The sequence below is a fragment of the Camelus dromedarius genome, chromosome 19, assembly GCF_036321535.1.
Source record: "Camelus dromedarius isolate mCamDro1 chromosome 19, mCamDro1.pat, whole genome shotgun sequence".
In the NCBI taxonomy this organism is placed as follows: domain Eukaryota; kingdom Metazoa; phylum Chordata; class Mammalia; order Artiodactyla; family Camelidae; genus Camelus; species Camelus dromedarius.
This window is the reverse complement of record NC_087454.1, coordinates 8,059,876-8,074,457: the sequence shown is the minus strand read 5'-3', so window position 1 is coordinate 8,074,457 and position 14,582 is coordinate 8,059,876. Positions and strand designations below refer to the sequence as shown.

Here is a 14,582-nt window from a genome sequence, read left to right as displayed (position 1 = left end):
TATCCAGGAAAGACTGTGCCCAGTGGAAGGGGACTGCCATGAAGGAGCTGGAGCGATGCAGTAACAAGCCCCACATCGCAGTGGCAGCAAAGCTCCAGAAAGGAGACTCTGGGGGTGACTGGCCCCAGGTGGTGGGGCTCTGGGGCAGATGCTGGGAGGAGAGGGGCTCTCAGTTTTCAAGTGAAATGAAGGACGAGGTAGATAGGGAGTCCCAAGACAAACTTTTACTATTTTTCAATTTTGCCCTGAGTTGGGTTTTGATGTGACAATAATCACTGTGTTTTAAAATATATTTAAAGTTATTTATTTATTTAGCTAAAAAATAGGAGGTTAACTTCTATCAGGTAACATTCTTGTTTGTAAGGCAGCGGCTTCCTTATAGAATCTCAAACACAGGAGGGATGGCCTTTTGCCAAAAATGTTTATTTCATTGAATTGTTTATGAATGGCATTTCCCATGTGGCAGACAGTTTAAAGCACTTTAAAATCTTATCTCATGAATGCGCTTAACAATTTATGAATTGGGCACTATTATTATTTCCATTTTTCAGAAGAGGGAATCGAAGATCGAAGAGGTTATTTCTCCCAGGATCATTGTGGTAAACCCAGGATTTGAACCTAGGGCGGTCAGGGTATAACCACTGTGTTATCCAGCCTCTAATGCTGAGGAAAGTGTTCTCATTCTGGGGTGGAAGGACAGAAATTGGACAGGATGGACTGGCTCTTAAATGCAGGTCCCCAGACTGGTGTGCTGGCTAGGTAATCATCATTGGAGCTCTTGCTTGAAATGCAAAACCCTAGGTCTTAACATCTTGATTTCTGATTCAGGAAGTCAGAGGGTTTTGAAAAACTGACCTGGATGTTGTTTAGGGAAACCCCACTCTTACCACAGACCCAAGATGCCTTGATTGGAGCATCATTCTGATTACCCTAAAATGAACGTGATACCCAGGAGCAGTGGTAGCTTATGCTACCACCTCCCATGCATTTCCCAGTCATTCCAGCTCCTGTGTCTAAACCACAGTCACCAGTGGCGACAGTTCTGACCACTCCACCCCCAACTCCATCTGCCGACAACCATCAGGTTGCCTTGAGTCCTCTGAGCCTCCCATACCCTGAATGCTTTCCTTCTGTAAATACTTGGAACCCACAGTCTTCTTAAAGGCTTAAGCCATGTCCACGGCAAGGCAAAATGACATCTTTATTAACTATAGTTAACAGCCCCTCCCCTTCTCTGTTCTGCCAACAGATGTGCAGCCCAGAGGATGACCCCACCACCAAACATTTTTCTCCTGTTCAAATGGAATGGACAGAGGCAGCAATGTTTAAACACAGAACTGGAGATGGAAGTGAGCCCTGCCTCAGCCCCCTTTTCCCTCTGGCCTCCATTCTCCATCTATTCCTAGCATCTTCCTACTTGCAAACCCAGAGGGGGCCGGAGGTTCTGGCCAGCCTCTCACCCTTTTCCTACTTTAGTACATTTTCATGTCTCTTTAAGTGGCTGACAGTAGCAATGCTGACTACATACAACCACAGGGATGAGAATTAGCTACTGTACCACTTTTGCTAATACTGATGAGTGAGACTGACCCAAGCAAATCAACCAGATAATTACCAGCCTCTCTTGGCTTTAAGACTGGATCCTGCCCAGGAAAATGGAAGTGGAGAAGGAAGAGGCTTACATGCCTTTAAGGTTGTCATGAGATACTGACTTGAGAGCCAGGTAAAACCAATTCAGAAGAGACTACTGAGAAAGCCAAGGCAGAAAGTTCTCAGTGCCCTGTGTGAAGTACCCATTACTGCATACAGTGAAAGATGCCAGAATTATCAAAACAGCATTTCCTTTTCAGTTCTGCCTTGAGACATCCAAGAATTCAACTACTTCTCTCTTTAAGAATATGGATGCTGCCTTTCTCCTCAGTGCGTTACTTGTACCATTTGGGATATGCCCATCATCAGGTTGCTTTGACCGAATACCCTAAATATTCCATGGAAAAGAGAAAATAGGCTTAAAAGAAATCTCCTGCCTGTCAGGAGAGCCCATTAAACACTCCAGCTATACATTCGAACTAACCCTGGAACAGAACAGCAAGCAAACTAGAGTCTAACTGACCATCTTAGAGTCTGTAATAAAAATGCATATATCAGCCACACTTCACAAGGGGCATGTTCCTTACTGCGTCCCAAGTGCACTGTTTATTCCTTGAGGCAATAACTGAATTCTAAAATAGATAAGGCAGCTGTTGAAGCATAAAGCTTATTTCAGGAGCCCCTCATCCAGCAGGATCTCAATCCAAGAGGTCAGAGTGCCCTAGATCTTCTCCAGGGCAGTGTCTGCAAACTGAACTTTTCCCGGGGGCTAAAAACATCCTTAAGCCTTTGAAACTTACACTTCGGTTGCAAAGAGGTGGGGGAACAATTTTCTAACATAGTTTTCTGAATGGCATTTGTGCTGAAAGTTGGGTAGGTTGCTTTTTTACCACATCCAAGAAGTCTAGATTTATTTATTCCACTATATGCCTGCCTCAGTTCCAGGAACAGTTTGATAGAGGTTATCAATTTACAAATCGCAGTCATTGAACTTCTGCAGTAGAGCACACACTGCTACAGTCGACACTGCACTGTTAATATAAAACCAACATGCAAACAAGAGGAGTTTCCTCTTTCTCCCATTTAATTACCTTGAGCTCCTTGACTGTAGAAGAATCTTTGAGCCGACTCAACATCCAAGAGTCTATGAGCAGACTCGACATCCAGAAAATAATCCATTTTGGGATAATCCATCCTTGATGTTCCAAAAACAGAGTTTTAAGACAAAATAGTCACTTGTATGCCTATGAAAAAGGGCAAAAAATCCACAGTATTTTAGACTGTCAAATACAATTTTGGAATAAGAAATATCCCATTATAATATCACATTACTTGACTGACATTTCCAGTTTTAAGTCCCTCCCTCAACACAGCTTTCCTCTCGTATGAGAAAATGCAGCATTTAGCCAACATTTATTAAAAGTAATATATTCTACACAGAAAATAAAGACGATCCAGGCTAAAGAGAGATAACATACCAGTTTTTCCTTGCTGTGTACTAACTGGAAAACACACTTTTAAGGTCATACGCTGTTTTCAAAAGGTCTGCCTGATAAATGACATCATTAAGGGTCAGCCGTTCTGAGCATTGATCCTCAATTGATCCAGGGAGTTCCAATTCCCCACAAGCAGCGAGAAATGCCAGGGAATCAGACACTCCACTTAAGCTGCTTTGCGTTTATGACACATGCTGACATGTTTGCAGTAAGAATGCCTTGCGTTCTTTCCTTTCAGCGTTTCTCAACGTTTTATAAAGTGCTACAGGATCATCACCTGCTTGCCCCTAACATAGGCTGCCTTTGAGAAGGAATTCTAGTTTGTAGAGCAGTTTATTCCAGAATTGCAATGATCCCCGTAATATCATCATGCACTAGCCTGTCAGGAAGCTAATATACTTCATTTAAAAACATTCAGCCTGTTAGGTTCTTTCTAACATATGTAGCCTTTCCCTGATACGTGCACAAATGAAGAATCTCTATTTCTGCAGGATGTTTTTGGAAATAATTAACAAGACAAAGTCATTAAAATCAAGCTCAGAAGGATAATCCAATTGGTTTCTCTTTTAAACAGTGCATATTTTCATTTAAGAAGCCAAGTCTGTTAAGAGGAAACTTTTAAAAATACCACAAGCTACCCCAACAGCAAATCATACTTACACTGCAAAAAAAGAGGAAAAAAAAAATCAAGGGCTAACTGCCGGTAGTAAGAGCAAGAGCAATTTCAGCCAGAGTGTCTTTGATCTCACTAAATATTCCTGGTGAAAGTAAACAATTTTGATTGTTTGATTAGAACGGCGATGAATAATGTATACCATCCACTGGACTTTCTTTATCAGATAAAATGGCCAGAGCACGTTACCTTAGCAACGGAAGGTGACGCCAGCCTCAGCCTCTTTGTATTCACCACTGTGAAGGAGGAAAATGACCCGTTTCCCGTGTAAAACTTTGGCAGAAAATCATCACCATCAAAGTCTACATGTCACTATCACGCGGGTAGACTTCCCCATCTCCCGCCCCCCGCCCCCACCCCCGGCCGCTGCCGCCCATCTCATGCAGAAAACTGTCATAGCCATTAAAAAAAAAAATAAATAAAAGGTTTTGGTTTAATTATTTTTATAGCTCCAAGTCTCAGTTTTATTTGCAATTATAACAGAATTACATGATTAAACAGTTAATCTGATAGCAAAGTTGTCCCGGTACCAGCTCTTACCCTGACACTGGCTAAGGGTGGTGGGGAAAGGCCATTTTAGCTAGCATATGTTAAACATTCCTCCGTTATAATTAATACATGGAACACTCACCAGCATCTAGGCTGAAAATAACTCTCTTCCCTTCTGCGAATCAGTCACTGGAAGAAGCTTAAAAAGCTGTCTGAAATTTCCCAGGTTTTGAAAGATGCATTATAAATCTTTTGGGAAATTTCCCCCCCATAAAGGAAAGATATATGAAATGAAGAGTCTTGAAGTTAGCAGATACTCACCAGCACTTGTTGGCCCCTTTCAATAGGACAGCGTAGAGCATAAAATGAAGCTGTGTTACGCTGCTGAGCCCACAAGCCCAAATGAACAGCTTCTAATTTTCCCTTCAATCTCAATTCAAGAGCACTGAGCAGAGGAAAGTGATGGATTTGCCCATTTTATATTGTGATGAAATGCAACCCCTAAGAAGAGATCTGAGGGGAGCTGCTCTTTAGAACACATTAGACTGCTAATTTAAGAAAATTGAAAGGTTTTGTTTTACTGTCTTTTATGTGTTCTCTCTGCTACCCCCTCAATTTAATTTGCATTTAAAATTATGCTCATGTCTCTTTGGTTCTCCAAGGTGTGGAGTACTTTCTAATCACGACGGCTGCTTGGGTAGGGTTTGGTGCAACGCCACTTTTATCCTGAGCTGCAAAACAAGGTGGGTAATTATAATTGCGAGCTGTTTTCTGGAGTGAAATAGAGGGAACATTTGAGTTCACCCCCTCCCTCTTCTCTGGTCTTTCTTCCTCTTCCGCCTGTGATTGCTTTGGTCAAATCTCCAGCCCAAATCATGCCAATTTGTCTAAATGCATTCCTCTCTATCTGAATGTAACAAAATGAACCTAAAAACAAGAAATTTCAGTGTGGTACTTGAGATTATTCTGGTTGAATATCCTCCTTACCAAACCTCAGTAAGGACTTTCTGGTACAACACTTGACATCTGCTTGTGAAAGGCATAATGATAGCCAAATACATCTATACAAATACAATCTAGTGGGTTTTCCATGACCCTCTTGGGCCCTTTGTTGACCAAGCAGAATTGGTAATACGCATGGTGTGGAGTATGATATGTTGGATTGTTAAGAAAAGAGAAACTACATTTGAGAAGACTTGGAAGGAAGATCACCAGACTCCCTTCTCCCTTACACACAGCTCTGCTGGCTACTCTTGAGACAAACCTGAACATCTTCGGTTTGTCTTATGGGCTCTCCTACCCAATCAGAACAAACCAAACACCAAGCTAGTACTGCAGAGGAAGCTGAAACTACCAATCATATGCCCTTGTAGGGAAAGTCAACTTTGGGTTCAGAATACTGAGAGCTTTGCCCAGACCTAAGGACTTACTTCTCTAAAGTTACATTTCTGTTCAGTCCCCAGTGGAGACATGCTGAACACTTGACATTTACAAGAGGAGAAAGCTGTCTTCTGGTTCCTTTAGCTTACAGTAGGGTGTGGGCGACAGCTTCTGAACTCTATTGTGATTCTACTGAAATTGTAATGACTCACAGGTGAGAGAGTGAGAGAGAGAGAGAGAGAGAGAGAGAGAGAGAGAGAGAGAGAGAGAGAGAGAGAGTATGCAGTCTACTGCTGCTGACAAACGTCAAACATTTAGGTGAGCACAAATGTATGTATAATTGAAAAGGAGATGCTAAATTGGAAATCTGAAAAATAGAGTTGGTTCCTGGGAACTGGGGTATGAGTTTGGAAGTTAGTCATCTCTGGAGAGTTGACCAAGAAAGGGAACTTGAAATGTATTACAAAATGAACATGTAATGTGAAAGGGCCATGGTTTGAGAAAATTCAGAGAAGAAAATTTCAACTCGGAGGAAAAAAATGTATTTGGGAGAGGGTTGATTATTCACTTGCAGAAAGGGACTTTATTTTCCTAAGTAATTAATGACTGAGTTTTTTTTTTAAACATGATATGACCCGGTTCTGAAACAGATTTTCAAAAAATGATTTTACTCTGGGGAGCATACATGTAGATCACATATAGGCATATCTGTGAGAGGAATTATTTTTAAAGGTGGGGAAATACTGTAATGTTCAAAAGCCAATGTCAAAATCCGATCAGCTCAGCTCTGTTTTATAACTTTAATCTACTCAAAAGCAGCACTTATAATTGTTCTGAGATATAATAGAACCAGACAGAGAAGAAGGCAAGGTTAGAGCAAGTACTCAGAATAACACTTATGCAGCAGGGAACAATTCAGCCCAAAACATCCTTGAGACAACAGCTCTAAAAGTTAAACACTGTTAAGATATCTCAGCTAGAAATTTAAAAAACTATTTTTAAAAAAGCCCAAGTAGAATTTTATCTTTTACATTGATGGCATTGCAATATGAAGGTTTAGAATTGTAAGGCTGAAATAAATAATCTAGTATTATTTAAAGTACATGACTTGGCAGAGATGTTTCTACTTTTTTGTTCAGTTTGGTAGTAAGAGGGTGTGTGTGTGTGAGTATTCTATAGAAAAAAGGAAGAAGTTTGATTAATTCAAAATGGAGGCATAATTCAAGATGGAATCTGGAGATCAGGGAAGATATCTGCTTATACTGATTTATCTTTGAGGTGTACTTGTTTATGCTAGATGATGGCATAAAATCCAAACAATCTGGGAAAGAAGATCACAAGATTTGTAGTTAGACAATTTGCTCTTTTAATATCATACAACTGACTTTCATCAGAGTCAGTCTGGGTTTATTCTGTTTGCTAAGAGATAAAGATGTTTGTGTTATTGACAATTTTTTAAATTTTGTTTTTGTTTGTTTAATTGCCTTACCATAGTCCAGAGCTCTCTGGAAGACCACGTTTATATCTGTGCTGACTACATGAAGTTCTGCCTTCCACTGGCATGAAATCTTGGGGAAGTTTCTCTTTTCCCAATAGATCCAACTAACTTTAAAATACTAAAACTCTCTTAGAGTGTGGGACTATTTTGGATCTCTTGTGGGTTACCTAGATTGAAGATCTTTGGTTAAGTGCTAGATTGCTAAACAAGTATAGAATATATTAATTTATTTTTGCAAATAGTTGACCTGAGAGTGATATGTTTCAATAGCAGTAGTTGCTCTCTGCTTGGCAAGTCACTCTTTTATCTCTCGACACATCACTCAAAAGAAATCTCTCCTCTTCTCAAGAAAGCTTATCATTAAATGGTAGGGGCATTACAAACATTTTATCTGAGGCTTTATTTATATTGAAATCTCCCTGGGAGAGGAAACACTTTAAGCCATCATCAATTACTTTTACTTTACAGTAAATGAATTTTCAATTTTTTCTGGTGATAATAGTTGGAGAGCAAAAAAGGCTGGGAGGGTTGGAAAGATGGATTGAGGGAAAAAAAATAGTCTCACAAGGAGGAGGAGCCTAATTTTATTCCTTGTAAGCATGGAGTCATATTTTGAGGGCTTCTGTTACGTATAAGATGCCAGGTATTCAGCTGGCAAAGAAGGGCATTAAGTCTGTAAACATTAATTTGGACCAGGGCTTGAAACTGCCTTAAAGGACCAAAGGCAGACTCCTAAATCCTATTCAAAATCATTATGTCAAAGGAGATTCCCCTTGGTCCTTAGCTAGCAGGAAAACTCTTCAAAACAAAATCATGCAGCCTTCTGTTCTTGAAACTGCATTAGAGACAGACACACTTAGAAGGGAAGCTGCATTGGCCAATATGGTAGAGGCTAGGGCCAAGAGTAGTGAAGTCTTTGGTTCCATTTGCTGTCTCCTTTGAAAGTAATCTTTTCCCTCTTTTAATACTTTGTAGAAGGGTCTATTCACAGAATGAAGAATAAGAGTTCAAAGTGTCATCTTACCCTTCTGCCAATGGATTCTAGTAAGTTGATCTTGCTTATAATGTGGAAATTTCTTGGCTTGGCAGAAAGAATACTCAAAAATTATGTTTTTATCTCAGTGTTTATGTGATTGATCCAGAAACAGGGAAATGAAGAAATGTTGAGTAGGAAAATGAGGAAGTTTTAAGCAACTCTCTACTTACTATAACTCTTAAATCCCTAAATATGAAGACATGAAAATGGCCAACTAATGATGGAGAAATGTAGCAGCTTTTTTTAAACACAAATTTACAGATGTATAATTGATATTTGACTTCATTCCCTCTGGCAAGAAAATCACATTGCCCTGAATTCGTATGCGTGTGTATATGTGTAATTTGTTTCAGCTTTCTTGTAGGGGGATGAAAAAATCTATCACAAGTTCAATTGTGTTTTCCTAGTCCTCCTAAAATTCCAGATAGGAACCTGAAAAATATCCAAAAACATGTTGAAGAAAGAGAGCAATGATTTCTAAGGGCCATGAATCTTATAGATCTTACACAGAAGTTATGAACCCTGAACTTCCAGAACACATGAGGAAAATAGGATTGGCTATAGCAGTGGGAGCCCACAGGGAGTGAGTGTGAACGCTATCAAAACAGTATAAGTCAGTTTTTAGGTCATTGTGAGGTCATTTTTACAATCCCACGTTACTATGCAAAGTGAGGACTGCCAGTTGATAGATTAGATAGATAGATAAAAAGATATAGAGGTAGAAGAAGAAATTAGAAAGAGTCAGAAATAGAGACAAGATAGAGATATACAGAAGAAAATGATCAAAATGAATTTTGGCAGAGTGGTGACTTTGAACTACCTTTTCTTGTGTTCCCAAGTGCCAAGGTCAAAAAACAAAACAAAGCAGTGTAAGTCAAAGGAACTTGGGTAACTTTCTTTCCTTTTAGGCTTTGAATATACTGACAAATTCTACAGCAAGTTCTATGTGCTTCAGTATTAATACTAAATGTTTTTCTTATGCATATATGTAAAGGTATTTTATGCATATCTTTGCAAAGCAAATATTATTCATGATACAGTCTCTGGCTTAATTTTAGAGTTGAATGTCTTCAGGATCCATCACCTGAAGGCACTGAGGAGTTATATCATGGGTATCAGGTTTCCAAATCAGCATTCTCGGCTCCTAGTGGATTGAAAATAACAGAAGACCCACCCGCTTCATGATACCCATGAAGCAGGGTGATGGTACATGGGCACTTGCTTCTGAAACAAAGAGAACCTTATTGGTATTCACTGCGTTTTTAAATTTCTCACAAGCATTATTAGTATGTGGGGAAAATGTCATATTCAGCCTCACAACACTCACTGCTCTATAATAAACACCAAGGAAATGTTATCCAAGAGACAAGGCAGTAAAATAGCTAAGAGTATTGTTGCTTTCTAGCAGCTGAGGAAGCTAATGTCTTTAGACCTCAGTTTCCAGGTCTGCAGAACAGGAATAAAAATAAGAATCAAAATCTCTGTAGACAACATAGCACTTGACACACAGGAAGTATTTAGGTTAGATATTATTTTAAAATATTTTTAACAGCTTGCAAATGCAAGGAGTTGTTGGAGTGTGACACCCCATCCGAACAGCATCTGTTTCACATACCAGTTGAAGTATTACTTCCATCACTTTGATTGCAAATAAGCTCCTGGTCCTATGAAATCTCATGGTATTTTGTCTGTATTTCTAATTTATGTTATAATCATGTGTACATGAGGATTAAATGAGTTATTATGTGCAGCACATTTAGAGTGGTTCCTGGCCCATAGTAAGTACCCCCAGGGTGTTGGTCATTTTAATTATTTTCCCCTACAGGTGGCCCTTAGTGAGCTCTTCAGTGCATGTCCTTTTTCTGGACAGCCATGCAAAATAGGGGAGCATTGAGGACCCATGCCAAGATAGCCTCACCAAAAGGGCATGTGTTATTGTTTTTAACACTATGCTTTCCTGAGAAGTTTGCAACAGGGAATTGCACACTAGAGCAGAATTTTGTCCACTGTTTTTCATAAACTCATCTTCTCTTTCCTCAGCCAAATTAAGTGACATAATATATGTAGTTGCTGGGCACAGAATAGGTGTTTTATCCACTGGGTACTGAGGGGCTCAAAAGACGGTCCTATTCTTCCAGGATGAGTTGCAGATGCTTCCCAATCTAAACGTTCAGTCACCATTCATTTATTCATAAACAATTATCTGCCAATAAACAGTTACCATTCACTAAATGCCAGGTACCACATGAGTGGCCGAGAGTACAATAATAAACTAGACCCACTCCTCTCCTTAAAGAGATTACCAGTTAGGTGAACTTAGATTCTCCCAACATTTTTCATATTAAGATATATATTGAAAATGACCATGTTTGTAATTGAGCAGATGTGTCCAGAGGCAGTCAGCTTCAGGGGCTCAACTTGGCACACCAGTTGGAAAGCATTATGTAACGTGCTCAACTTTCAATGTATTTAATTTCTCCATAGCTTTTCATATTAGATGAACAATACAGTGTCTAGATGGCAGTGGCGGGAAAGGACGAGTAGATACTAATTAAACTTGGTGCAGTGTGTAAGGCTGAATTTGCAGGTTGGTACCCTGCCACCAGAACTTTGAATTAGCAAATGAAAGGATTAGCGGGCTAACTGGTTGGGGAAATGTATGGAGGTGGGGCACCATATTTTAAACAAATAATCTCTAAGACGGTTTCAAGAGCTATTGGTTTTAAAACAATTGTTTGGTTTTTAAATACTCTCTCACAACAATTTAATAATTAACTTGGTTGAGTTACCATCCGTTACAGACTCTTTTGTGTATTTCATAAATCCCTTCTGGGGAAGAAAATATCAGAACTATATTGTGTTTCACTAGCTTAGAAGTTGTGGGACCCACAAGGTACCTGGGAGAAGCCTATGTCTTTTAGCTGTTCGAGCCTTGGGAGTGACATTTTTTTCAGGTTAATGCAGCGTCCTTTGGGAGAGTAAACATTTACGCTGCAGTTTTTAAAGAGCCATGATTTTAAAAGCTGGTAGTGGTAAACAGCAAGAATCCACTGTCACTTTTTTTTAAACATAGCTCCAGAGGAACTATGACTTAAAATCAAAAGTCTTCTCATTCCTATGGCAACAGAAGTATTCAGCTAATGCTACACGCTGTGTACATTAAGCGGAGCATTGTGTACCTCCCCCACCTTCTGCTACCTCCTTCCCTATGGATTCAACCTAAACTTCACTAAACTGTATACCTTGAGAAAAGGCTCTTTCCCAGACTCAGCGTTGTTTTCCAAGCTGTAAGCAATCAAACCCATGAATGTAAAAGGGAAGAGTCCTCCCGGAGGAAACCTTTACAAACCCAGAGGGGAAATGTACCCCAAAATAGAGACACCGTCTGCTTCCCTGACTTGACAGGTTTGAGAGCTCCTTGTTTTAAAGCCAGACATGAATCTGTGAAGAGATTCCCCTGAGTTACAATCCTTTTTGGGAGCAGCTACCATGAAGATAACATATGTGGTGAGACAGAGCCAAAAAGCACCCAGTGGGCTGCAGCGCAGCTCTTGGAACATTTATAACACATTCTCAGGAAGCTGGAGTGGTTAGTCATGGGTATGGAGAAAGACCCTCGCGGTGTTGACTGTCTCACAGCGCGGGGAGTTGGCTGTCATCACCACTGCCTGTTCTTCAAAGAGGACTCCGGTGGTTCTGTTCTCCTGAAGGGCTTGTTTTTAAAGAGTCAGAACCTGAACCCTGGGGTTCAAAGATGCAAAGGCCAAGCAAGGACGGGCTGAATCCTGGATGAGTGTATTTTTTAAATTTCCAAGAAATAAAAATCTTTTTCAGAGTGGAGATGGCTTGGGATGTTGTGCATAAAATCTTCCTTAGATTCCAAGATATTGACAAAAGGTGGACTAGTCATTCACTTCTGTTCCTTGGGGAAGGTTCAGAGGAACATCCCGGACCAGAATGAAGCACGATGGCCCTGTTCGCTTCTTTCTAGAGGCCCACCATAGTCCCTCTGTCCCCCATGCTTCCTCAATCCTTTAGGATGTCCGTTTGGGGGTGGGGGTGTTGGGTTAAGACCCTGTCCTCAGTCACTGTATTCCAGGTAAGTTTAAGGATTGCAAGCTGGAAAACCCAGATGTTGATTCCCAGATATGTTGGTCTGCGATGTGAGATGTGGTGCTTACCAGCTCTGGGCTTTCCTTTCCCTCTCTTGTAAGACAAAGATGTTAAACAATTTAGTCTCTAAGTCTCCAGGTATCTTATTGCTCAAGAAGTCTAGAATTTCCAGAGCTGAAGTCAACAGAACTGGGATCTGATGAAAGCTTTCTGGCTTTTTCTTTCTTTCAGTAAAGGGAGACCAGAATATTTAGAAGTGAGGCACACGATGACTCTTGCTGCTCAAAGAGTGTCCATGAACGAGCAGCATCTGCAGCACCTGGGCCCCTGGGAACGGTAGAATCTTGGGCTCTACTCCAGACTGACTGTTTCAGAATCTGAATTTTAACAAGTTCCTCAGGAAATTGAGGAGCACTGACATAGGGTAGTTACAGAGGCTGTGTTTCTAGTGATGAACATGCTGGCAGCAAGGTGAAGTGTTTGAAGCACTGTGATCCACCTCTCACATCCCCTTCCCCCAGAGGTTTTTACTTATCAATATCCCCATGTAACAGATGAAAAAACCAAAGTGCAAAGAGATCAGATAACTTGCCTATAGTCACACAATACATAGGTTATTAAGTGGTGAAACCAAGATAGATTTAAGGTAGATTTGTCTGTATAGCCAGTCAACTAAGAGGGGAAAGGAGTGTCCATTAGGCCTTCTTCAGATTGTCCACCTTAAACCTCCCTTGTTTATTAAAAGGTAGAGTCTCCTGGCACAGACCTTATCCACCTCCCAACTTGACATAGCATGTTTCAGTTTAAGAATCATCACTTGATTTTCATGACAGCATTACATGGAAATCAAGGGTGGGATAATTGCTTAATTTTACAGAGGGATGAGACCCAAAGCCTAGAGAACTAAATTGACTTGTTTAAGCTGGTAAGTCACAGAACCCAAGCAAAAGCCTGGACCTTTGGCGCCATGCCCAGTATGGTATCATTGCCTTCATACTGTGTTTGATTTAGAATAGTCACTGTGCTGCCACTTGCTGATTTGTGTGTCCACGTTGACTTCAAATATCAGAACAATGGATAGTGTCTTCTTAGTGATGCTCTTTTTAATTAAATATTAATTATAATACAATATGTATAACATGAAATTTACCATTTTAACCATTTTAAAGTGCATGGTTCAGTGGTATTACATACGTTTGCACTGTTGTGAAACCATCACCACCATCCACCTCCAAAGCTTTCATTTTACAAAACTGAAACTCTGTACCCACTAAACAATAGCTCCCTCTCCCCTATCCCCTAGTCCCATTCTACTTTCTGTCTCTATGAATTCTGACTATTCTAGGTACTTCGTGTAAGGGGAATCTGCAGTATTTGTGTTTTTGTGACAGGCTTATTTCATTTAGCATAATGACTCCAAGGTTCATCCATGTTATAGCATGTATCAGAATTTCCGTCCTTTTTAAGACTAAATAATATACCTCTGTACATATGTTAACATTTTGTTTATCCATTCATTCATTGATGGACACATAGGCCGCTTCTACCTTTTGGCCATTGTGAATAACGCTGCTAAGAAAGAAGGTGCACAGATATCTCTTTAAGATCCTGCTTTAGGGCTTATGCCCAGAAGTGAAATTGCTGGGTCATATGGTAACTCTGTTTTTAATTTTTTGAGGAACTGTCATACTGTTTTCCATAATGGCTGCACCGTTTCACATTCCCACCAAGAGTGCAAGAAAAAAAAAGGTTATTTTGTTAATTGAAAGAAGATTTAATACCATAATTGATTTTAATCTTTATTTTTGTATCTTATTCCTTTTAGTTAATATTCTGGGAGATTGAAAGGCTGAGTTCTAGAGACTTAATCTGGTACAACAGTATTTTCACTGCTCAGAAGGGATTATACCACATCTTTTACTCTTAAACATGTATAACCTATTGTGAGACTACTACATCAGACAAGCAGCAGTTCTTGCTGTAATTAGTTTTCATAGCAGAAAGTCATTTCAATAATGCAAGAAGTAAGCTGGTCTTAAAAGAGGTAAATATATCAAGGAAGATATATTTTTGAGATTATTAGGCTAACTCACGGTGTTTTCAAAGCCAAAACGTCATTGATGTGGGATATAAACATACCTCAAAAAGTAAAAAATGGTCCTTTGGAATGGTTGTGTGGTTATCTCGTTTCACAGAATGAGCAATTGTTGAAATAGATTGTTAAATGGTGTAAAAGATTTCTCATATCATCACTTGCGCAATGAAATTAACAGAAACATGGCTCTATCCTGTTTCATTTTGACTCTG

The 14,582-nt window shown here is 39.8% G+C and overlaps 1 protein-coding gene across 2 annotated transcripts in view; it reads right to left on the bottom strand.

The window, feature by feature from the left end:
* The window catches only part of PHACTR1 (phosphatase and actin regulator 1), a 442,313-nt gene extending 437,576 nt beyond the window's left edge, over positions 1 to 4,737 (bottom strand). Inside the window, exons 1-2 of one of the 2 annotated variants that reach the window (XM_031435188.2) lie at positions 4,570 to 4,737; positions 2,682 to 2,834 (exon numbers count right to left, since the gene is read on the bottom strand). In XM_031435188.2, coding sequence (XP_031291048.1) covers positions 2,682 to 2,784 — 103 coding nt within the window. In that variant the 5' untranslated portion in view covers positions 2,785 to 2,834; positions 4,570 to 4,737. The remainder of the gene's footprint in view (positions 1 to 2,681; positions 2,835 to 4,569) is intronic. The other variant, XM_064476204.1, reaches the window with a different exon arrangement.
* Between the last annotated feature and the right edge of the window lie 9,845 nt (positions 4,738 to 14,582).